The sequence below is a fragment of the Chiloscyllium plagiosum genome, unplaced genomic scaffold (genome assembly GCF_037043375.1).
Source record: "Chiloscyllium plagiosum isolate Xiang-an unplaced genomic scaffold, Cpla_swu_hap1 HiC_scaffold_3, whole genome shotgun sequence".
NCBI classification, from domain to species: Eukaryota; Metazoa; Chordata; class Chondrichthyes; order Orectolobiformes; family Hemiscylliidae; genus Chiloscyllium; species Chiloscyllium plagiosum.
Genome location: NW_028270141.1, coordinates 28269593 through 28296720, shown reverse-complemented (window position 1 = coordinate 28296720; position 27128 = coordinate 28269593). Strand labels below are relative to the sequence as shown.

The 27128-nt window shown below is 38.3% G+C and overlaps 1 protein-coding gene across 1 annotated transcript in view; it reads right to left on the bottom strand.

Moving 5' to 3' along the window:
- Nucleotides 1–27128, bottom strand: part of sh3yl1 (SH3 and SYLF domain containing 1) — a 167885-nt gene that overhangs the window by 55358 nt on the left and 85399 nt on the right. The window contains exons 5-8 of the mRNA XM_043678815.2: nt 21504–21616; nt 15025–15153; nt 11142–11304; nt 9944–10013 (exon numbers count right to left, since the gene is read on the bottom strand). Coding sequence (XP_043534750.1) covers nt 9944–10013; nt 11142–11304; nt 15025–15153; nt 21504–21616 — 475 coding nt within the window. The remainder of the gene's footprint in view (nt 1–9943; nt 10014–11141; nt 11305–15024; nt 15154–21503; nt 21617–27128) is intronic.

The window sequence follows — 27128 nt, the reverse complement described above, 5'->3', positions numbered from 1 at the left end:
ACCTCCTCTGAACCCGCTCCAAAGCATCCACATCTTTCTTATAATAGGGCGACCAGAACTGGACGCAGTATTCCAAGTGCGGTCTAACCAAAATTTTATAGAGCTGCAACAAGATCGCACGACTCTTAAACTCAATACCCCTGTTAATGAAAGCCAAAACACCATATGCTTTCTTAATAACCCTGTCCACTTGGGTGGCCATTTTAAGGGATCTCTGTACCTGCACCCCACGATCCCTCTGTTCCTCCACACTACCAAGAATCCTATCCGTAATCCTGTACTCAGCTTTCAAATTCGACCTTCCAAAATGCATCACCTCGCATTTATCCAGGTTGAACTCCATCTGCCACCTCTCAGCCCATCTCTGCATCCTGTAAATGTCCCGCTGCAGCCTACAACAGCCCTCTATACTGTCAACGACACCTCCAACCTTTGTGTCATCTGCAAACTTACTGACCCATCCTTTAATCCACTCATCCAAGTCATTAATAAAAATTACAAACAATAGAGGCCCAAGGACAGAGCCCTGTGGAACACCACTCACCACAGACTTCCAGGCAGAATATTTTCCTTTTCCTACCACTCGCGGTCTTCTGTTGGCCAGCCAATTCTGTATCCAGACAGCTATGTTCCCCTGAATCCCATTCCTCCTGACCTTCCGAATGAGCCTACCATGGGGAACCTTATCAAATGCCTTGCTAAAGTCCATATACACCACATCCACAGCTCGACCCTCATCAACTTTTCTAGTCACATCCTCAAAGAACTCGATAAGGTTTGTGAGGCATGACCTGCCCCTCACAAAGCCATGTTGACTGCATTTAATCAAGCCATGCTCTTCCAGATAGTAATAAATCCTATCCCTCAGAATCCTTTCTAACACCTTGCAGATGACAGACGTGAGACTTACTGGTCTGTAATTGCCGGGGATTTCCTTTCTTGAAGAGAGGCATTACATTTGCCTCTCTCCAGTCCTCAGGTACGACTCCAGTGGAGAGCGAGGATGAAAAGATCTTCGCAAGTCGTGAAGCAATTGCATTTCTCGTTTCCCAAAGCAGCCGAGGACAAATCTGGTCCGGGCCTGGCGACTTGTCAATCTTAATATTTGACAAAATTTTCAACACATCAGCTTCCTCTATCTCTATCCATTTCAGCATGCACACCTGCTCTTCAAAGGTTTCATTCACTACAAAGTTTGTTTCTTTCGTAAAAACAGAAGCAAAAAACTCATTTAGGGCTTCCCCTACCTCCTCAGACTCCACACACAAATTCCCTATGCTATCCCTGATCGGGCCTACTCTTTCTTTGACCATTCTCTTATTCCTCACATAAGTGTAAAATGCCTTAGTGTTCTCCCTAATCCGTTCTGCCAAGCCTTTCTCGTGCCCCCTCCTGGCTCTCCTCAGACCATTTTTAAGCTCCTTCCTTGCCTGCCTGTAATCCTGTAGAGCTGAGCTTGACCCTAGCTTCCTCCACCTTACGTAAGCTACCTTTTTCCTTTTGACGAGAAGATCCACCGCTCTCATCATCCAAGGTTCCTTTATCTTACCCCTTCTTGCCTGTCTCAGAGGGATATATTTATTCATCACTCGCAACAACTCTTCCGTAAACAGTCTCCACATGTCTATAGTGCCTTTACCATGGAACAATTGTTCCCAATCCATGCTTCCTAACTCATGTCTAATCGCATCATAGTTTCCTCTTCCCCAATTAAATATCCTCCCATTTTGCCTAATCCTCTCCTTCTCCATAACTATGTAGAATGTGAGGCAGTTGTGGTCACTATCACCAAAATGCTCTCCCACCACAAGATCTGATACCTACTCCGTCTCATTGCCGAGCACCAAGTCTAGAATGGCCTCTCCACTCGTCAGCCTGTCAACGTACTGAGTTAGGAAACCCTCCTGAACACACCTTACAAAAACAGCTCCATTCAAATTTTCTGCTCGAAGGAGGTTCCAATCAATATTGGGAAAGTTAAAGTCACCCATTACAACAACCCTACTACGTCCACACTTTTCCAAAATCTGCCGAGCTATGCTTTCTTCCATCTCCCTGCTGCCGGTAGTAAACCCCTAAAGAGGTGACTGCTCCCTTGCTGTTCCTAATTTCCACCCATACTGACTCGGTAGGCAGCTCTTCCACGACAATGGAAGCTTCTGTAGCTGTGATACCCTCTGATTAGTAATGCTACACCCCTCCTCTTTTACACCCCTCCCTATTCTTTTTAAATGCTCTAAACCCTGGAACATCCAGCAACCATTCCTGCCCCTGAGAAACCCATGTCTCTGTTATGGCCACAACATCATAGCACCAGGTACTGATCCATGCTCTAAGTTCGTCACTTTTATTCCTGATACTCCTTGCGTTAAAGCAAACACACTTTAACTGATACCTTAGTTCCTTGCCAGGAAAATCCTTCCCACTAGCTGGTCTACTTCTTGCTACTGCCTCATCTGCATCAACTCTCATCTCCGGTTTACTGCTCAGGTTCCCACCCCCCTGCCATGAGCGACTTATATCCTATGTACATGAACTAAAGAATATCATGGTAATTATAAAATGGATTATAGTGAATTAACAGTAGCCCTGACTTTTCATCTTTTCTATGTGATCACAAGTAAAAGGTACCCCCCTCCACTAGTTTACAGCCTTCTACTTTTTTTAATAGGTAAATGTTCATATTACTCGTTACATCTCTAACATTCGTTTTCAAAAAAGGATACTGAAGGAAATGTCTCTTTTCACAGCAGTCAACCTTCAGAATGGAAACTTCACTGTATTTTTAAGCAGTTACATCGGCAACATAATGTAAACTTTTGCTTGTGGGCAAAGTACAGAGATAGTTTTGCAACACAAAAGCAACTTCTCCATTATCTATCAACTGAAGACACATGTGCCTTAACATATTTCCAACCGCACAAGGAGAAAAAAAAAGTGTATTCTTATAAATATCAGTACTGGCCAAGTGTCTTCTATTATTGAGCCAATCCTCTACCAATGCTAATAAATATAATATACAAATTAGATTTTGCTCATTTTGATTGTTGCTTAATCAAAAATAAATATTTTCCTATAAAGTTTCTGATTCACCAACACAAATCATTCTTTCTAAAGAAGCTGAGCTTCAAGAATGGTAATTTCTTATGAATTGATAAACGTTTGAAATAGCCAGTCAGTTGTATGTAGGAGAGATGGCAAACAATGTTTGCACATCCCTGTACAACAAACAGCAATGTGACAATACCATATTATCTGTGTTCATGGTTTTGATTGAGGGATAAATGTTAGTCAAGAACTAGGGATAATGATCCTGCTCCTTTTTCTAAACAGCACTGTAGGATCTTTGGCATTCATTCGTAAGAGTAGATGTCTCATTCCAAAAGATGGCACCTCCAACAGCGCAGGACTCAGTACTGTACTGAATTTTCAGCTTCTAGTTTATGCTATGGGACTTGAACTCTCAATTTTCTGACTGAGATGCAGTAATACTACCAACTGAGTTGTGGAGAGATTCTCTTGATCCTTCATAGAATGTTAAACTCAGACTCTAACTGTTTTAACATTTTTTTAAAATGCGAACAATTTTACAAATTAACATAAAGCAGGAACGCAAGCCGAACTCAACAATTGTTACCATTCATACCATTAGTCATAGGTCTTCCAAATAATTATTAAAATGGAACAATTAAATGGTTATTTGTTTGGCTTAATATTTAATTTTCTCAATTTAGAGTCAGCCAATGAATTGGAGAGTTCCATTAAACTCAAAATGTGCAAATTGTGAATTACTATTTGGTAGTTAATTACATTTCAAAAAGTTCTGCAAAATAAACTGGTTCTCTTGAGAATGGCAGACTGATATAGGCCTGCTTTCACTCATGATGATCTAACAGAACTAATCTGAGTTCACACAGTTGATGAGTTGTGGACCTTTTCACAGCTGTGAGACAGCACTGACAACTCAGACAATAAGATTTATTCTTATGTTCGATAGTCTAGACTTGGAAGAGAAAAACAAACTGTGTACTTCTGACTCAGATCCTTTTTACAAGGAAATTTATGTCGATCATGGTGAGGGGATTGCACTGAAAAACTAAATGCTGCTCCTCTCAGTTATAGCAATAACGAGATGGAGGAAAAATTGAGCATATATTTTTATGCACTTTTAGGAGAGTTTCCTTTTCTCATTTAACACCAACCTGACATTTAATCTCCACAACAGGCATCCTCAGTCATTCTGAGAAGAAAGTGATTACCTAGTAAATACAAAACAAGTTGCACATTTACAGGTATTCATCAGCTACTTCTCCCAAACAACCATTACATACTAGTCTACGTTGCAAATGTTGACATTTTAAGCCGAATCATATTTTCACACAGTATTTTTACCGAGGCTTTCCCCTGGAAGTCAGAGAATAGCACTTGAAATGGGAATGTTGGCTGTCATTCTTTACATAGTCCAAGAACACCAAGGCTAATAGCTCCACTCTACAGCTACCTTAATATAGATTAGGAATCAATGTGGAAATCATCGGGTTTCTTTTATGATATGGCTATATACTGACGTCACCAACGAAATAATCAGAAACGCTGAAACAAGAATCTTGTATTTGGGTGGGCAGAATTTTAACTCAAGGTAAAATGGAGAACTCTAATCTTGCTCAGTGTGTGCAGTATTTCTTTTTTTCCAATTTCCTTTAATCCTGCTGGAGTCAACACTCCTTTATCTTATTAATGATTTGGAAATGCCATTGTTGGACTGGGGTGTACAGAGTTAAAAATCACACAACACCAGGTTATAGTCCAACAGGTTTAATTGGAAGCACACTAGCTTTCGGAGCGTTGCTCTACTACCTGATGAAGGTGCGACGCACCGAAAGCTAGAGTGCTTCCAATTAAACCTGTTGGACTATAACCTGGTGTTGTGTGATTTTTAACTTTATCTTATTAAGGAATGTTTGGTGTTTTAGCAAAATTACCCAATTTCCAAAAGATGTTAATTAAATTTGCAATTAAAACAGAAAACACCGCAAGAAATTCAGAAGGTCTGTGAAGAGACAAACAGAGTTACATTTCAAGTATTAACTTTTACCAGAAATTTTACAGTAGTACTAGCCAGTACCAAGCAGAAGGGTTTCCGAAATAATCTGTTGTGTTGAAATAATTGATCTGATCTAAAGTTATCCTGGCATTGCTACAAATGTCTTTAATGTTCCAGTAAAATGGGAGAACAAGAAAAAGCTATTCCAAAATTTCCATTCTGAGAAGTGACACCTATTAAAAAGTGATAAAAGCATGAGCAGTCAGTTCTATCCACCGGCAGCATGCATCGAGGTTTGGAAGCAGACGAGCAGCTGATTAGCATTCATGTCAGCTGTTGTTCTGTGCCATGTAGACACATACAAGAGCCAGTAGGCAGCATCTCAAAAAGCAAAGAGATTTTCGTGATGACAATAAAAGAGACCCACGAGACAGAGGGAGGTGCATTAGGATGATTTTTAATAACTTAAATTGATAGATCATTTCAGTAAGTGGTGGGGGATGACTGGGACTCATGCTTCCAAAAGTATTTTGACCAATTATTATGGAAAATGCTGCACAGTTAATATATTGTTACTAAAAGTAGAACTGCTTTGTGTCCTACCAAATTGTTAGCACAATCCATTTCATTGTTACACTCCTATTTAACTTAAATTAACAAATAGTCTGTTCTTTAAGTTCAAAGTCATTTATTACAAACTATTTGATAATTCAACTTTTGTAAATTTAATTAATACATTTCTGTTAACAGTTTTAAATTGCTTAAGTCAATATTCTGGATAATTTTATAAAACAACAAAACTGAATTATTAATAGAATTTTCAGCAATAGACAGGATAACAATTCACTCATTAGTTTAACACACATTTTCTCACTGCTGTATGTTGTGTTAAAGGAAAATAATATCATAGGTTCAGGTATATTCCAATGTGGTATACTATTTGAATCAATGTCAATCAGCCAGAATGAAGGATCCTCAAAACTAATAGAAACATCACAGATGTTAAGAATCAGTGCAATCCAATCTAATTAGACTGCAGAAATGTGGATTCCAACAATATAAGTCCCACATTATTTGATGCCCCTTGGCAATATCATCTGAAGAGATGAGGTCAGGTCCCACATGTGTAACCAGGTACACCACTGACTATCATCACTAATATCTCTCTGATCCATCATTTCTCTAACTACCATTTCAGGCTGCATCTGATATTCCGGATGGGGTTCAACTTCCTCCATTTAGATACAGACGACTAACGCTATTCCTTTCAGCTGCACCTCAACATTCTTTCATATAGCATTAATAGTATTTTCCCTCCTGGCAATTATCCAAAGTTGAACCATACTGGTTGTAATTTCCGCATCTTATGTGATGCACAGCTGAATTTTGGATCCCATATCCTCTCCAATACATAAGCCCCTTCCACTTCATAACATCACTTCGTTCTTAGCAAATCATGAGTAAAAACTCTTACCCATGTCGTCTTCATCTTCAGAGCAAACTATCCCAACCTCTTCCGGTTGAGTATTTGTCATCTGTCCTCCAAAGATATTGATTTATCCAAAATCATTGCCTATATCGATTCTTTTACTAAGTTCCATTCAAACACCGCTAGTGCTCACTGGCTGTCCAAACACTCCACCTCTATAAGTATCCTAGCTTGTCACTTGTTCAGTCATATCACTTTCTGATGTTTGATTTTTTTTTGTGTAGTGCCTTGGGGCATATTTCATGTTAAATAAACAAATAAATACAAGTTGACGTTAATATTTTGTACTTCTTCCCCAGAAGGAAACAAGCTATCACATATGTCATATTCCACACGCTATACAAGGTTAGTCGCATCTTCAGTATTAAAACAAATTTTCTAGAATGTTGCCCACTCTCATATCGAGCAGATCAAGGACAAGACAACTTGATTGGCTTTCCACTGGAATCACCAAGTCACAAGATTTCAGAGTAACAGTGGTCACAGATCAGTAATGTGAATGGGGGAGTTTACACAATGGGGGTCAAAAGTAGTTGAGACAGGAGATTGGTAGGAGTGGCAGGCACTCGCTCTCAGCAGGTTTCGCCCAACTTCCTAATGTCTAGTCCCTCAATCAGATACTGTTTCTCTGACCAACTGCCTAAGGTGGTAAGCTTGCACATGTTTCAGCTGCTCTACATGCCACATGATAAACAGGCCTGTCTGAAGCTACATTAATCCCAGTGGCATGAGACATTAAGTAGTCAATAGTTAGCCATTTAAGGGCCTAAATAGGCAGCAGAGTAAGAAACCCTTCCCACCTTGAACTAAATTCTCACAGAAGAGAGAAGATGCCAATGTCAGGTATGCCACCACTTGCCTAATTAAATACCCTTCCTGCCAACAAACTCACCACTAAACAAAGCGGAAGATTGTGTCCTGGGATTCTGCTCTGCTTTAAATCATAGAAGAAAATCAGCCAATCAGGATTCACTATATTACAAGTTATAACTACAATAATATTTGAACCCATATGGTGGAGCATATTGTTTGGTTGGTGTTAGTATCTCAACAAAATCCATCTGTACAGGCTCCACAAATAAACCAGTCTCAACAGATATACCAATGCTCTGCAACTGATTGTAAGAGTTGTGATTTCTCAGCCAAATTCAACCTCACTTGTGAACTTGTAAGAAAAATCCAAAATCTCAGGACTTTACTGATACCCAATTTGCTCAAAGTAGTGGTTGGGACCCATTTGCTGACTGTCTGCTTGTCAGCTATTTGGTTACAGAGAATAGCTTAGCATGACCTCTAAGCTACTGCGGGCATTTTCTTTTAAAAAGAGATATATGGGAGGCTTTTTTGGCACAGTGAGTATTGAAAGAGCAAGCAAGAGAGAGAAAACCATATAGGGAAGACGCTGACGGCTTTAAGTTTTGGCCCAAATTAACATTTCCATATGACCCCTCCACTCCTCAGACACCAAGTTTCTCATTTCTTCATTATTGATGGCTTGTCATTTCATGAGCCTGCCATTTCTTCACCCAGACTGCAGCCAGTTGCTGTCCAGAAGCCTTTTTAAGTTATGAAACAAAACCAAAAATTGCTGGCAATTACCAGCAATTTGTGTTTTTGTTTCAGATCTCCAGCATCTGCAGTTCTTTATTTTATTTTACTTTTTAAAGTTAAGTCATTGACTTTCATTCAGAGCTTCCCAGAGTTAATGAGATGGTGCATGCTCTGTGTCCGGGCAGAGGTCCAGTGCCTAATCCATGTCTTGGGCCTCACCATCCCACAGCCACAGAGGCTGTTCTGCAGGCCCTGACACTGTCACTCTACTTGACCACAGTTCATCCAGAACCATCTTCAGCAGAAACATCAATCTAGCGCCACATCCCGTGACAGAGGGTAGGGCAGATGTACTGGACAGTAACCCCAAACTCAGCATTCAAGCACATGATGCAACCTTGACCTCTCATTCCAATGACATCCACGGCTATAGTGATCTATCACAGCTCCTCCGTTCCATTCGTGTTATCATACTTTACTGACAAGTGATTTACATTCATAGCAATGCTGTAAATGGTAACAAATTACAACTGTGGTACTGTGGCTTCCTTTAATTGGCCAATAAGGAAAACATTAGCTTGCTCCCATAGTCACCAAACAAAATACAGAAATTGGGGTTAATTGCCCAAGAACAGAGAGACTGAGAGAGGAGACTCAATATATGTATTCAAAGCCATGGAGGGTTTTATGGGGGAAAAAAAAACAATTTTCAACAGCAGCAGGATGAGTAACAAGAAAACACAGATATAAGGAGATTGGTAGAAGATGCAGAGAGGTGGGTTTTTTTTTATAAGCCCAACAAGTTGATATGACCTGATATGTAGAAAGTATACTGGAAGCAGATTCAGCAATAACTTATGTAAAAATAAAGTTGGACAAATAGTTGAAGGGGGAACATTTTTAGGAATTTTGCCCTCTTCAATCCAAAGCTTATTGAGGTACAGTCTTGCATTAAGAGTAGTGCAGAATTACAAATTGTGTTTATTGGTATTAAAAGAGAGCAAACTGTGCTTTACATGAAGTATTTGTTGTTCTATATCCAAGCATGCCAATTTTTTATATTAAATTGTTTCAAGATACTATAAGTAAAACTTAAAAAATTATCTTCAAAACTGATAGTTAAGACCTTTACATCTAATGGGGAGGAAGCAGATACATTGTGGGCGACAGAGTATTGCAATTTAGCACATAACAGAATAATGGTGATTACCCAAATATTTATATTTACTTAACTTACATTAACACAATCATCATACCTTAAATTTTAAGAAAATAATAGGTACACCACTGTACACAAATATATTAATACACCAAGAAATGATATGTGGATTAGGTTTTGTCCTATAGGGAGAAGTACTATTCCAACCATTATTGACTATGGTGCAAGTTCCAGCATTATTGTAATATCTGCTTATTTTTACTATAAAACAAACTAATTACTTTAACACAAAATTACTTTTTTGTTTTAAGTGTTGCAGAAGCAAATGCATCTATTTGCTGCCAACAATGACCCATAAACAACTCCACTGTGAAAGATCAGACCATCAAATTTTCAGTGGTATGGAATGAATTACAGGTTGCTAGAATATCATAACACAATACTTCAAATACTGGGACAAAAATCATTAATATTCCCTGAGTGAAGCCAGATACGTCGTCAGTTTAATATCTCATCTGAAGGTCTGCAGTTGTCACAATGCAGCAATGTAGAGGGTTTGTCAGTCTCATTTATGAACTCAAAGCATAGTTTATAAAAAACATGCTTGATTGGGATTGATCACACACTCTTCTTCCCAAGACATGAAAGGCAAGCTGAAAGACAAGATATTACAAACATACGATATACGTATAAGAGATACCTCTTAATCCTCCATTCACGGATGGCTGCATACGTTGTGGTCTGGGTGAGGACTTTTGTGATTCTTTGGCCTGCAGAATTAAAATACAAAGATGAGGTTGGTCAGAACAAACACTTACTTTCCCTGTGATGGTGAAGCCCAGGACATGAGGGCAAAAGGCAAGCTGAAGAATTTTCAACCATCTTCAGCCTAAACATTTAAGTCTATGAGTTCTCTCAGTTTACCTCTCAGGTTCCCTTCAGAGGTGTCAGTCTTTAGCTAATTTGATTTACTCACATAATAACAAGAAATTGCTGAGCACATCAAATATAGCGAAGGCTTATAGTCTGTGGTATCATCCTTTTTATAATGGTAGCTAGAAGCAGGGATAAGCTAATTAGCTCAGTGAGCCTGTTCAGTCACCAAGATTGTGGTTGATCTGTATCCTAACTCTATATATCTGCCCTTAACCAATATCCTTTCATACAAATGGACAATGAATAGTTGATCTAACATTGATTTTGAAAATTCCAATATCTGCCAATTCCTTATCTGTAGAAGTCTTCATTAATTTCAATGAAAAGTCTGCCTCTAATTTTTAAACTTTGAATCTAGCCCCAAACCCCCTAACAAACAGAAATTGGTTTAGTAGCTGACAAAGTGGAAAATTGTCAAGTGTATTCATCCACAAAAATTCAAATCTGGTCAACTGGCAAGGTCAACCTCCTGGACAATTGTTTCTTTGAAACAACGAAGGATAACATGACTTAGGATGGTAATAATGTTAACAGTATAATATTAATAATTAAAAATAAAACACAGAAGTACAATAGGACTAAAGAAAACATATCAAAAACAATCCAAATATTGGTTTGACAATGGAAATTTATAAAGGAAATGTTCAGCAATTAATAAAAATGGTACCCCAGATTACTATAAACTCAGAAAAAATTAAAATCTGATACAATCCATGATTCAGAAATATCAAGGATGCACAGCGATGTATATAATTTCAAAGATGTGGAGAATCAGCTGAAGCAAATTGACCAGGAAAGACTTTGCTGAACAACACTTCAGTAAAGGTCAAGTCTGGATTTAAGTAACAAACTATTGTGTCTGTCATTCACTTATTAATTAACATACAAATGTAAGACCAGTTTCACATGAGCTAACTAATAAATGCATTCCAATTTTGTACATGAGAAAATGTAACACAAACCCTTGCTTGTGCTCTTATTACTTTTTTCTTATTTCCACGTTGTTCTTCCTTCTGGTATTGCTCATTAAATGTATCCAGTATGTCATACAACTCATGGGCCACAGCTGGAGGCTCAACATCGCCATACAAAATTGCACATGCTCGGATGTCTTCGCAGTAAAACCTATGTAAATAAAATTGTGATGGATGAAGATATTTTAGACTAGTAATTCTGCTTTACAATGTTTGCTCTACTTTTATTCACTATATTAAAGTAAAACCATTTTACAATGACAACCTAAGACTCTCTCAGTACATTATAAGCATGTGCTACAATATATTAATAGCTTCTTAAAAATTTAGAGCTAACTGTCACATCACATGTCATTTTAGATAAGTAAGAAAGCATAAGTCATAGAAATGTACAGTACCAAAGCAAGTCATTTGGTCCAGTTCATGTTCAGCAGTTCCATGAAAGAACTTTCTACTTAGCTCTTTTCCACAAAAAATCCACAAAACTTACCCTGTCCCCATTTTTTTCAAGTGTTTATTTTTCAAGTATGGGCACATTCACACAAAAATAATATCAAGACAAAGAGAAATAAAAATAATTCAATTCATAAATTTACTCTTACATTAAGAAAGATACCCACAGCATTAGGTTGTGTTATATAGACTGAATTAGGTACACTATAACATGAGCAGTAAAGTTGAAGGAAAGATCAATACCCTATATACTGGAGGAAGCATTTCTGCTCTGCCCAAAATTTGGGAAATTGCACTCAAAAAGGCATGACCATGCAGGCAAGACAGAGATGGTATATAACTGAATAAGATGATTCTGGGAGTCTTCAACACTGTCTTTTAATCTGATGCTGTGAAGTTCAATGGAATCAAAGTTTCTTCCAGCTGAACACCACTTATTTCGAGGAAACACAATGAGTCAGATGGATGTGAAATGTATTCTGGGTGGGAGACCAATGTCATTCCCCAAAAGCAGCTCAGTAATGCTACTACTAATCAAGTTAATTGATTGCTGGAGGGCCTAGCTTCAAGACCCCTGGAGGACATGAGTGTGCTTGCCAGAGATAAAAGAACCAACACTAGGTAAAAACGTTTTATGCCTCATCCTCAACAATAATGCCATTGTAGAAACATCAAATCATGTTAGTACTGATAGGAGTAATCATTACTATTATACCAAAGATGAAAACCCATCTTCACACTGAGTGTTTTTTCCATCAGGCTGTATCACACTATTACCATGCTAATTGGGATTGTCTCAGGATAAATATAACAGCTCAAAACTGGACACACACTCGTATCTTTAAAGTAAAATCGACACAGTCCCAGAGGAACATTGGGCTGCTCCCTCATTACAGGGAGATGACTGGCGATGGATTTAAGCTGAAGGTCACCTCACCTCAAGTGAAAGGTAAAAATGTAGAAAGCAAGATCTTCACGTTTACCTCAGACGATATAGGATATGAACCCATGCTTTTGGTATCACTCTGCATTGCAAACCAGCCATTCATTCAATGGAGTTAATCGACCCCATGATAGGTTAGGCAATCAGCATCAGAACCATATTCGACAACAACCTGTAACCTCATAGTTCAGGGTATGTTTGTTTTGACATTCACCATCAAGCCAGAGGACCAACCTTGTTTCAATGAGCAATGCAGAAGGGCATGCCACAAAAATCATCAGATGATCTAAAAATGTGATGTCAAACTGCTGCAGCCACAACACAAGAGTACATGCACACTTAACAGTAGAAGCTTAAAGGAAGAGCTGAGTATTCTCAGAACCAATAAGATCTAAGTGCTGCAGTACTAAAACAATTAGTTGCAAATGGTCATGGACAATTAATTAAAGGAGGGAAAAGGTACTATAAACGCTCCCATCCACATTGATGAAAGGGATTGGCTTGTCAGTGCAAAAGACTTGTCATTTGCAATTGTCTTCAACAGAATTGTCAAAGGAATGAAAAATCTCAGCCTCTCCTGGAGATTTCCACTAAACTTACATGAAGGAAAAAGCAAGCTGAATCAACTCCTAGTTCTATTGGTGTACATTAATCTGTTTATTAGCATATCAAATATTTTGATATGACTAAACAATTAAAATGTGCCTGCCTCCTTCTAAAATAAACACAATTTGAGCCTTGAAGTGTCAACATAATAAACACAAACTCAAAAAGAAATAATTTTTGATACAGTTTTTCAATTAAAATAGAGAGCATCTCCAAATATGCTTCTTTTACAACATGATTTGTAAACCAGGAATGGATTCTACAGATCTAATTTTAAATAAGTCTTTTGCAGGCACAGGATTCTCATAATTTTGACCTTGGCTCATGATCAATTGTGTAGGCTGTGCCTGCAAAAGACATATTCCAGACTAGATCTTTCAAATCAGTTGATGGTTTATAAATTGTATTCTAGCAGAAATATGTTTGGAGATGCTCTCCATTTAATACATTTTAAGTGAAGGTGGTATATCAAAAATTATTTATTCTTAGAACAAATATTATTGCAGTGTGGAATGAGTTCATTATTATTATTAATGAAACATTTTGTGAACATGTAAACCCCATAAGTCATGTATGAGTCAATAAAAAGTGTTAATTTTCTCTGTTAACTTTGGAAACTTGGACAACCCACAGGAGGTACCTGACAGCAATTACAGAAATAGCAAAAGCGGTGCCTTTGCATGATGCTCAAATCCCTTGCCAAGAAAGATAGTCCAACAGCTTGTCCATCTGTGAAGGACTAATCACTCAGAACCAGCTGTGCTGGGCAGGTCATGGAGAATGTTACCTGATGATAAATTCCCAAAGCAATTACTCTGCCCAGAGTTGATTGTGACTGTAGCAAAAGGGCTTCTTCAAAGCATCCCTGAAGGTCAAAAATGACCATCAACTCACTGCCAAGTTTGGCTTGTGATTGACCAAAATGATTCACCTCCAAACACATTGAGTGACTTTGTTGGATCAAAACGGAGATTAATGTGGCTTTTAGAGCTCAAAGGGATCAAAATGTATGGTGTGAAAGTAGGAACAGAGTAGTGAACTGAATGATCAGCCATGATCATGTTGAAAAGTGGAGCAGGCTCAAAGAACCAAATGACCTATACCTGTTCCTATTTCCTATGTTTCTTTATTTCTATGAATCTGCAGAGGTAGTTATCAGTAGTAGCATGAAAACCTGCAGATAGCTCATCCATTGGTAAGAAACCACCCACCATACCAATAACAGAGTATGCAAATCGCAGATTGGATTTAGAGCTGACGAGGAGATTTTGTAGTACAATCATATAGTCCCTACTTCTACGCCTGAAGCTTTCCACTTCAGAACTTAACAGCCACAGAAATTGTGCTAAACTGCAGCCAAACAGGTTGATTATAAATTTCTAAATCCTTCTGGTATGGATTTGAGGGGCAGAAAGAGTGGGATTATTTCCTGATCAGCCATAGCTGCAGTACATCAACCTCTCCGCATCAAATGTTTTATGTGCATACACACAGACATACACATATAACAATAGACAGTGTTAGATGAAAATATATGTGAAATATACAAGATGTTACAAGATATATTATACAAATCCACAAGTTATATCAATGCAATTAACATATCGGGAATGTGGATATTGCTCTTTAAACAGCCGAAGTTGAGATTTGTGAAAGCCCAGTTATGTGCTTTGTCACCACTTGGTGTCTCTCTTACATCTCCTTCTGGACTTGCTTACTCATCACATGATAAAATCCAAACACAACCTGCATTTTATGAACTCCGTAGTGTGTCAACATAAATGTAATTTTATTTTTCTATGATACGTGATACGTATCTGACACAATAATTCAAGAAAAGAACACTTCTTAGCTCTAACTACAACTTACTTGCGATTGGTCTCTTTTCTTTCAATCAAATAAGATCCTTCTAATGATATTCCAGCAAACAACCCACGTGACTTGCAGTAGGTGTAGACAGCAGCTGAACTCCTAACAGCAACATCTCCCTCTAAGTTTCTGAAAACAATAAACATCTGGTAAAATATGTATTAATGATACAGTAAAGCAATTTGAAAAATGCTTTAATAGGTACTATTTCAGGTTTTTGTTTAGTCACAGTGGCATTAGACTTCGTTCAGTTGTATATCTGAGTCAACATGTTCCAGGCCCATTCCAGAAACCCAAGCACATTACACACACAGTTCAATATTGCCAATACCTACAATGAAATGTTAAACTAGGAGGCCATCTACTCTATCAGATGGATGTAAAATATTCCGTGGCACTATTCAAAGAGTTAAAAAATTGCTATACAAATGCACATTATTCTTTTAATGAAAAAAATGACTGTTTTTGAAAGATGAGGACTTATGGACTACGAATATATAATTTTCCCATTTAATAATATTTAAGTGTTATATCAGGGGTCATAATGCTAACATAAAGTTTCATAAAAACTTCAAAGTTGGTAAGGATAATAAGATACCATCATAATGTCACTAATTTGATTTACTGCTATAAATTAAATCCCAATTCCACTTCAACTTCACCACTGGTGACTACACCTTTATCTCTACATTGCTATTGAACTCCTCATTTGACATGAAGTCACGGATCAGCAAGAATTTTCATCAACTCAAAATAATCAAGACAAACTCTATCTTATACCGTTTCTGCCAGAAAACTACTTCACGAACCTCTTTTCTACCTACATGCTCAAGACAAATTTAACACTTCAAAATCATGAAGTTCTGTCTGATAATTGAGTTATGATTCAAACCACGTTTCAGCCCCTATCAAAAGCCTATTTCTACATGTGCAAAACCAGTCTCTTCCACCCAAAACAACCTTTCATTGTCTCTGGCTGGCTCAATTCCTCTGAAGCTTACCTTGTTCCTAATTCCTACTTTTCAACTTGTCCAAAACTCAATCAGCGCTTCATATAACTACAGTCTGCCCAAAATACCACCAAACACTGATCCAGCAAAGTTTTGCTCCTGCATTATCACAGTTGTTAAGAACTTCTATTTACTTGTCTTGTTCCATCAAATTTAATTCCTTGTTCTGACCTTCAAGTCCTTCCAAGCCTTGTGCTTTCATATTTCTGGAACTTTCTCCAACCCTGTCAATGTGCCACTTTATTTTAATGAATGCTACATTCTTTGCATCCCTTTCTCTACATTCAACTTCAGTGCTAGCATCTTTAATTGGCTTGATCTCAAATTATAATTGTTTTTCCTAAATACTTTAAAGCTATATTCCCTCATACCTCTTTCCAATATTCCTTCAAAATCTCAGCTTTACAATAGTTGTTTAATTGAAGTGATTTTCACACCTGTTGCTTTAAATTGCAAAATCACCATAAAGTTGGCATGTAATAAGCTTTAATCGAAAGGAAGAAGTGGAAAATCAAAAGGTGAAAACAATGATGAAACAGATAATGCAATGTAAACTTGCCCCATGTAGTTAAGAAGCAATGGAATTACTGTTATTATTTTACTTTACATTTTCTTCCTTCAAAGTTAGACATAGTCAAGACTTCACATTGAAACCAGGTCTTCTAGCAAAAATGCCTCGCTGAACACATTTTACATAAGAGATGATTTTAAAAATCTTGTGGGCGGCATGGTGGCACAGTGGTTAGCACTGCTGCCTCACAGCGCCAAAAACCGGGGTTCAATTCCCACCTCAGGCCACTCTCTGTGTGGAGTTTGCACATTCTCCCCTTGTCTGCGTGGGTTTCCTCCGGGTGCTCCGGTTTCCTCCCATAATCCAAAAATGTGCAGGTTAGGTGAATTGGCCATGCTGAATTGCCCGTAGTGTTAGGTGAAGGGGTAAATGTAGGGGAATGGGTCTGGGTGGGTTACGCTTCGGCGGGTTGGTGTGGACTTGTTGGGCCGAAGGGCCTGTTTCCACACTGTAAGTAATCTAATCTAATCTAATCTAATCTAATCTAAACTAAAAATTCTCCACAAAATCAGTTGAGTATAGGGATTAAATTATGATTATTAAAGTAACATGTACCTAGCAAAATGCAAACCATCGCCTTTTCGTTATCTGCATAATGAAAAGTAAATATATCCAAGATTAAGGTGTTTAATTGTTTAAACTAAGACATGTGCCTTTATCCAGTGGACATTAAGCTTTATCTGGGAAGAGTGTGAAAAACAGAGGGGGTTCTATGAGGTGATCTTACCCACTGGATATTTGTTTTTGTCCAGCATCCCAGTGATGCTCAGGCAGTAAAAAATCAGATAAAACAATTATTTTAAGACTATGTAGCATATGTATTATTTATCTTTCCAGTTTCATTTCTACTGTTGAAATTAATCTAATTGATAAAAGTTTAACTTTCCAAGCACTGTACAATTCTACATGAATGCTTAAGATGTAACTGAACAATTGAAAAAAATGAGAAAGAAAGCTAATTCTGATCATGCCCTTTAAAGTTTAAAACAGATTAAAAGTGGAATACAAATGTATGAAACATGATTCAGACATTGAAGCAGATCTCCTTTTACACATTTGTAATTATCCAATGGGAATAACTGATTTACCTAAGGACATGACTTGTTTTTGGTATGTAAGTAACCCATTAGGCAACTTAAAAGGCTACGCATGAAATTCTTAATGTGAACAATTTGCTGACCAAGAACATATTGAAAACAGGATCAACGATCAAAAGTGTTGGGGGACAAAACAATGCATCAAAGGAGTGGAAGGAAAAGCAAATGAGCATACTCAATGGACCAGCAACTGAAAGTGGTCCTGATAAAAAGGAACATACGAGTGGTGGGAGAATGAAAGAGCAAAAGACAAAATGAAGGAGGGACATCATAACAGGCAGGGTATGTTTTTGAATGCTCTTTCAAGTCAGGAAACAGTTTAGACTAAGAGATAGGAATCTATAATGGTTACATATATTAACTCAAGAATATGATGAAAACCCTCTCCAATCGGTTAATCATATTTCTTGCATAACCAACTGCTCACTGCTCCTCTAATCTCAGACTGCTATTCTTTGCATTTACTATTGATGGGAACATTTTGAATCTCTGGACAGACCAATCAGTGAGAAAACTTTCCCACTTGTGAAAGGATAGAGAATCAGAGGGCACAGATTTAAAGTGGCTCGTAAAAAAGCAGCAGAGATCATATGAGGAAAAAGTTTTCACATGGGCTCTGAAATGCATTGCCTGAGATTATGATGGAGGCAGGTTCAACCAAGGTATTGAGAAGAGAATTAGATTGCCATTTGGAAAGGAGAAATTTGCAGGGTTAAAAGGAGAAGGAAAGAGAACCTCACTTGGAGAGATGCTCATTTAGACATCGATGGGTCAAAACAGAAGTATTCCACGAAATGGTCAGGTTCCAAATCCGTGCTTAGTTGCACCAATGAGCGGTAGAGTGTAATGTGTGCAATGAATATGATAAACTAAATTTAAACAAGTCAATTGTAGTTTCATCTCACCTGGGAGGTGTATCTGGGGTGCTGGATGGTGAGAAGGGAGGAAGTGAAAGGATAGGTGTTGCATCGTTAAAATGGGAAGGCACTGAGGTATCAGGAGGGATGTCAATGAGGAATGAACAAGGAGGTTGGAAGGAATGGCCATTTTGGAATGCTGAAAGGATGGGAGAAGAGGGGAAGGTATGATTAATGGCAGCACTTTACACGGAAAGGGGGTAAGAGACAATAAAGAGCTTTGACAATCATAAAGTGAGGATTTACAGTCAGTAGATGTGAAGATGTATTTATTTTATTGGATAATATAAGCACATAAACTTTTAATAATTTCATTAAGTATTACAATCATGTGTACAAATTTGAATATGATTGGATAGTATAGTCTTGTATACTAATTTGGAATGTAAAATAGAATGAACACTGTTAGCTAGAGATAAGTGTGTGAGTGTATAACTTTTTATTGGAAACCTGTTAATTGTAAAAAGAGTATTACCATTGTTTTCAGAGAGTTGTGCACCATCCTTGATGTGTACACCTCCCGTGTATGCATGAATAAATACTTAGACAAAGAAATCTATATCTCATGTGGTCTTTAAGGCAAGGAAGAGACAAAAACACTGCAGATGTTGGAATCCAAAGTAGACAGACAGGAGGCTGGAAGAACACAGCAAGCCAGGCAGAATCAGGAGGTGGAGAAGTCAATGTTTTGGGTGTAACCCTTCTTCAGGACTGGGATTGGGTGTTGGGAGAGCTGCAGATAAAGGGGATAGCGGGGGCAGGATGGTGAAGTGGGGATAAGTGAAGACAGGTAGATGGTATGATCTGGTTGGTCAATGGTAGGAATGAATCCAGTTGGTGGCAGGGACGAGTGGAAGGTAGGGGGAGGGGCTGGGAAGGGAGATTTGAAATTGGAGAACTCAATGTTGAGTCCTCCGGGCTGTAGGCTGCACAGGCAGAAGATGAAGTGTTGTTCCTCCAATTTGCGGTTTGGTTCACAACTCCAGCTAGACCTGACCACCAAGAACATCTTCCCCTCCCCATTACTATCTGCCTTCCGCAAGGACCGTTCTCTTCGACAGTTCTTCAACAGTGGTTAATGCCACTCTCCCCACCAGCACCCCCGAATCCCCAGGTACCTTCTCCTGCAACCAGTAAAGATGCAAAACCTGCCAGTACACCACCCCCCTCACCTCCATCCATGGCTCAAAACAGTTCTTCCAGGTGAGGCAGAGATTCACCTGCCTCACTTCCAAACTAGTCTACTCCTTCAGGTGCTCCTGATGTGGTCTTCTCTACATCGGGGAGACCAAATGTAAACTTAGGGAACGGTTTGCCAAGCATCTCAGCTGGGCCTCCAGGGGCCAAGCAGGCCTCCTAATCACCGTCCATTTTAATTCCCCTTCCCACTCTCTTTCCGACATGACCATCCTTGGCCTCCTTCATTGCGGAGAAAGTGAGGTCTGCAGATGCTGGAGATCAAAGTTGAAACTTTATTGCTGGAACAGCACAGCAGGTCAGGCAGCATCCAGGGAACAGGAGATTCGACGTTTCGGGCACAGGCCCTTCTTCAGGAATTCCTGAAGAAGGGCCTGTGCCCGAAACGTCGAATCTCCTGTTCCCTGGATGCTGCCTGACCTGCTGTGCTGTTCCAGCAATAAAGTATCAACTCCTTCATTGCCACAATGAACCAAACCGCAAATTGGAAGAACAACACCTCATCTTCCGTCTGGGCAGCCTACAGCCCGGAGGACGCAACATGGAGTTCTCCAATTTCAAATAACCTCCCTTCCCATTCCCTGACTCCCTTCCCAGCCCCGCCCCCTCCTGTCCACTCCTCCCTGTCACCAACCGATTCATTCATCCCATTGACTAACCAAATCGGACCTTCTACCTGTCTTCACCTCCTTCATCCCCCTGTCCCTGCCACGCCCTTTATCTGCAGCTCCCCTACACACAACCCCAGTCCTGAAGAAGGGTTACACCCAAAACATTGACTTCTTCACATCTTGATACTACCTGGCTTGCTGTGTTCCTTCAGCCTCCTGCTTGTCTACTTTATGACAGGGAAGGCAAGGACATGGAGGTCACCAAATTTAATTTCTCAATTCCATCTTGTCCCTGACATTTTTCCCAGAGCAGAACTGGGTGTGGGGCAAGGGTAGAAAGGTGGTGAGGCAGAGCTGAGTTTTGTGAGCATTCACATGGAACTTCTTGTTAAAATTTTGGATGAAGTTGCCAAGATGAAAAGAGAGGAGACTTTGGAAGATGCCAGAGATAACAGTGTAAGAGCAGAAAGATAAGCCATTTCAGATGATTCTTCGCTAACAGCTGTACAAATAAGAATGAGGCCAGGTAAGTGCATTTCTGCTTGCCGAAAGACAATGCGGATATTGGCGGAACTTGGTGTCTGGTCAAACATGTCAGAGGCTGTAAACAAGTTGAGCAGGAATAGTTTACCATGTTCATGGTCATCTGATGTTAATAAGCATATGTTTCAGTACTATAAACTTGATTGGAGTAATTCAAAATTAGATTTTAGTGAAAGATGTTTTTGTTCAAAGACTTTAGAGAGGACAGGAGGTTGGACATAAAGCAGAAAGAGTGTTGGTGGCAGAGGCGGGGAGCACCAAGGTTGCTTTCTTTTATATTTACAAATGGGACACTGACATTTGAACAAATGTAGTCACTTCATACTTTCCTTTCCATTTAAGTCTATTATCTGACAGAAATGAGTTTGTTGTTTTTCAGAGGTTCAGTAAAATAAACACAAGATTAACAAAACTATATATGAAAAAATCCAAGGGGCAGAATACTATTTGAAAAAGTTTACATTAAAGTTAATATTAAGATGAAAGAATATAAACCTTACTTGTTAATACTAAATAAATATGTAACCACTGACCTGCCAATGGGCCCAATTGCGACTGTAAAATTTCCACCTAATGTGAGATTTCCCCCTTTTGCAAAAGCATCAACTGCACGCTTCTGATTCAGGATTATCACCAAATCGGATACCTACAACAACAATTAAAAAGGATTTAAATGGCATAAATGCAATAAAGAATTGCATAATGTCACTAAAGAACATGTGGCTGCTTCAAGATAATCTCAGAGAACAGAAAATTAGTTATGAAAATGGAGAGTATTCAATGATTTACTAGGATGGTTACTGTTTGAACAATGACAGCTCTATTGAGCAATAAACATATTTTAAAACTTGTGAGATGAATATATATAGACAGAAAGTGAGGGCTGCAGATGCTGGAGATCAGAGCTGAAAATGTATTGCTGGAAAAGCGCAGCAGGTCAGGCAGCTCCAAGGAACAGGAGAAGGGCTTATGCCCGAAACGTCGATTTTCCTGTTCCTTGGATGCTGTCTGACCTGCTGCGCTTTTCCAGCAACACATTTTCAGCTTCATCAGTGATGAATATATATGTTAACATGGTGGGCATTATCCTCTAGCATAAAAAATCTAATATGATTTAAAGTTAAAACAGATCAGTTAGCTTTCCTTACTGCTATGCTATTGTTTCAGTGAACTATATTGGTCAGTGCAGCATCCTTTAGTGTTGACCTGCTTTTTCCTTCACCAGTGCTCCACTTCAATTTCTCCTATCCTAACTCCTCAGCAAGTCAGGCACTAGCTTGGAATTAAGTTCCTTGAACTTGAATTGGGCATCATTCAATGGGCAGATGAGCTGTTGACACCTGCTTGTCATGTCCAGACAGGTCACCAGTGAAGACCGCTCGATTAGGTCTTGTGTGAAGAGAATTTGGAACAGATGGGAGGGTATGGGGTGTTAATCGTCAGAGGTAGAACAGCAGCAGTCCATACTTTAATAAGCTAGGAGTATTATTTACCACTTATGTATAAATGATATAGTATGTTATAGTCAGAAGTACGGGAGCACATACGCACATCTCTAATTCTGTTAGTCTATACCCAAAGCTCCTTGGTCATGTGAGATTTGAAATCACTTCCTTCCATCTTAAGTGATTCTACAAAAAGTATTAGCAGGAGTGAAATGTTTACAGTGAATGAGACTTTCCAGTTATTTACTGTGTTTATTTAAAAATTCAATTTGCTTATTTGGAAAAGAAATTCACAGCCAAAATTACCTGAAAGCCTTTCATCTTTACAAACTTATACTACATTAAAACTGGGTCCTTACGTTGAGCTGTTCTCCACATGTAGACCTATGTTTCCTTCTCTTTTCTGTATGTATTGACCTTCCAATTTATTAATTACTATTAATAACAAGATATTGCTGTTTTCATCCCATTATGTGAGCCACATTTAAAAGTACTTACTTTTGTTAACTTGCAACCTTGATAGTTATGGCTAACAACACAAACAATTCTGCCCTTCAAGTTAAGTTTTTGATCTATAGTGATTTCCAAGGTCTTGATGGTTGTGGACTCAGGATATATTATACTCTGGAATATCAGGGTACAATGACTGGGATTTTTCCTTGTTAGGTGTGGTGCAGTGTTATGTGCCAATTGATGTAGGTGGCATGGGGTAAATCATTATTAGAAAAGTTGTGAATGAAGCTAGGGCTCATGGAGACATTAGCAAACAACTCCATTTTTGACTTTATGACTGAACCAATGAAATGGTTGCATTACGAGCAGAGTCTTGGGAAGGTCACGCATCAATGATTAGCCTCCAATAACCATGATAATACTTCTATAAGGACATTAATGCCTTCAACAAAAGGATAACTTTTGATTTGAACTCAGTTCTTCTAAGATCTCACGATTGAGCTATTCTTGTTAAGCCAGAAACTATTTGTCCTCTCCAGCCAGAGAAAATAATCAAGCATTATACTCTGAAAATGAAGATTGATTCATTTTGTGGTCTTTGAGCATTTCCACCAGTTCATATATAAAACATTGAAACATAGGGATCAGAAGGAAGGCATCAGAATAAATAACCTTTGAATTCATGAAGTGAATGATATCAAAGCAAAATTAAGTTAAAACTTTGGTTTTAAACAATACAAATATTTAGTTCAAAGACAAATAAGATGGTGCCAATAGGTGTCAGTTTTGAAACTTTATTGCTGGAACAGCACAGCAGGTCAGGCAGCATCCAGGGAACAGGAGATTCGACGTTTCGGGCACAGGCCCTTCTCATTCCTGAAGAAGGGCCTGTGCCCGAAACGTCGAATCTCCTGTTCCCTGGATGCTGCCTGACCTGCTGTGCTGTTCCAGCAATAAAGTTTCAACTTTGATCTCCAGCATCTGCAGACCTCACTTTCTCCTGCCAATAGGTGTCAGCCAAGTTCCAGCCTATCTACAATAATAAGGTGAAATAGTCTATCTCACAATTGTGAGAGACTAAATTTTGAATGTTAAAGGTATGAAAGTACAACTCAGTCATATTGCAATAAATCACTGAAGACTGTTTTGATAATTGTGTGTGGAAAGTATTTGAATTAGAAAGAGGATGGAGTAAACTATCAAAACTTGCAGGCTCCTATAGATTAAGATGCGGAATTAAAAACATACATTTTAAAATTATGAAGTAATAACAAGATGGAAAAGATTTAAGACTGAAAGCAGAAAGAGAGGGATAAAAATTTAAGTGATACAGACAGACCAAAATTAATTTGAAAACAATATTTTTATTCTTGCATGGGATTATAGCATTGATACGGGCATTTGTTGTCAATCCCTAATTGCCCATGAACCGACTGTCTCTCTAGGCCATTTCACAAGACAGTTAAGAGATGTTCACTCTGCTGTGGCTAGACCTGGTAAAGACAGCAAATTTTCATCCCTAAAGGAGTTAGTGAACAAGAAGGTTTTTATGACAATCATCAATAGTTACATTTCACTGTTAGACTAGTCTTGAATGCAAATTTTATTAAATTGAAATTCCACTTTTTGTCATGGTGGGATATGCCACCATAACATTAGTCTAAGGCTGCAGATTACTAACTTAGTGACATTAGCACTACACCATTCCCTCCCCTTAAAAGTCAGACTGTTGTGGTAAAACTGCAGATTAAAATAAACAATTCAATGTCAAAATAAGCCTCACATTTATCCCACAAACACCTTATGGATTACTTGAAGGTAATACATGATTTGCTTATTTTATTATATTGTATTCACTTGGAGAATCTGTGAACTTCAAAAATATATACATGCAACATTTTTTTTTCAGTATCCCTACATGTTTTCACTTAATTTAAACCAAAGACATTTTCTCTTTTCATAGCTTTCCCAAGCTTAAGTGCACACACTGGTAAGGCAGGGATATTTAATGAAAATCAATACATTTAATATAAAACATCTATCAATGCTGAAACTGACTTATCTGTTAGTCATATAAATGCAATGACAAGCTATTAGTTGCGCTATATTTAGTGACTGGACAAAGATCCTGAAGAACTAAGAGTTAAGGTAAAAGATGAGTCATCTGTCTTCAATGACGTAGAACTTATCGAATTTTCTTTACTCTTTTTAATTTTCAAGACCATACACTAAAATTTACAACTCCTTTACCACTGTCACTTTCAGCAAAATACTAATAAGCACGTCACTTTTTAAGTCAAGCTAAAATGTTGACCCGGTAAGGTAACCTGACCCCTGGCTTTCAAATTGACAATGGCAATCAATCATGTGCGAATAACTGAAAGGTTGTTTTATTTTTGCCCAGAAGTGATTTATGTAATGCTAACTCTTGAAATTAAACATCGCTGCTCATTTTGTGAAAAGATTACAATTACACAATTAAGAAGTCATCCACTGGAAATAAAAACCCACTCTCAACCAAACTTTAAAGATCAAATGAGCTAGATGAGCAACAGAAAGGATTCTAATGTTCCTCGTATGACAAAGGTCAAATTGTGAGATTGGTCAACTCGGTCTGGTTGGAATTGTATGTTTTAAATGGATTTGGATGCAAGAGAAAAGATTGAGATACAAACTTTGAATTCATTGCAGAATTAGCTTTGCATATTAGACTTGTCGGGTATTATTAGGCTGACGTCTACATTTATATCACGTTAACTAAGCATAACTCTAGATCATTAAAAAAAACAAAAAAAAACTATGAATGCTGGAAGTCTGAAATAAAAACTGATATTCTTCTTTGGAAAGGGTCACTGGACCCAAAATGATAACTCCACTTTCTCCTCACAGATGTCACCAGATCTGGTCAGTTTCTATAGCGACCTCTGTTTTTGTGATGCTAGAACATCATAGGAATATTTTTAAAATTATCAGTATCTCCCAGCATATTTCCCATTCATCCTCTGCAGAAAGCCTGGTCCATATTGAGAGCAAGGCCTCTTTTAAATTGAGACAGCTGGACATGGTTGGAATTTGAGTGCTGTTGGCCAGCTTTGGGCTGATACAATATCATGTTAATTAGGTGAAGAACATGGGTCTGTCCAGGGATGGGGATCTTTGGAAGAGTTAAATACAGTTAGTTCTGATTTTAGTTTTAATTGGGCCCATCATATCTAACTCTGGCCACCCACAGAATATTGTTATGGTCACTGTAATAGTGCTAAGAGGATGATAGCCATTTCCCACTATTTACAGTTATATATAAGAACTAGACATTCAGTAATATTTATCAATCAGTGAAAAACTGATAATCATGACTAGAAATACATTACCTAAGTATTCATATTCAGTTACAGTTTTAGCTTTCAGTTCAAGTTGTAAGTATGTCAAAATTTTTGAAGTAACCTTAAACTTTAGAATGATTAACCCTATTCTTATTTATATTATTAAGTGGAGAATATTCTATCACACTACTAACTTGTGGACAGGCGTTGGTGAATCAAAGGGTGTTATCCACTATAAATTCCCAATCTGTAGGCACAACATTTATGTTCAGTTTAGTTTCTGCTCAATGGCAATCCCCAAATGTTGATACATCAGCACTGGTAATGCTACTAAATATCATTGGTGGATCGACAGATTATCTGATGTTGGAGACTATGCCAATTATCAGCCCAAGCCTGAGCGTCATCCACTTCATGTTGCATATGGACACTGGCTGTTTTATATTAGAACAGCACTGAATACTGTGTAATCATCAACAAAATATTGCCATGACTAATCTTATGATGAAGGAAAGGCAATTCGTGAAGCAGCTAAAGGTGATTCGGCATAGCCAGAGAAACTCCTCAAGTAATGTTCCAGGGCTAAAATGAAGTGTCTCCAACAAACAACTACCTTCCATTGTGCTAATTACAACACAAATCAATGGAAAGTTGTTCACCAGTTCCCATTCATTCCAATTTCACTCAGGCTCTTGATGCCATACTCATTCAAATGCTGTCCTGATGCCAACAGTAGTCACAGTCAACTCATTTCTGGAGTTGTGTGTGTACTTCCTGGTTATCCATGTTTGATGGATAGTTCCAAATCCATTTTTATTTGTTAGGATTCCAGCTTTTGGAAATACAAGGTGAGCCAGATCCCGGAGTGAAACTTGGCTTGATAGATTATAAACTGTATTTGTGCAGATTGGTTATTCTGGCAGTTACACATTGAAAA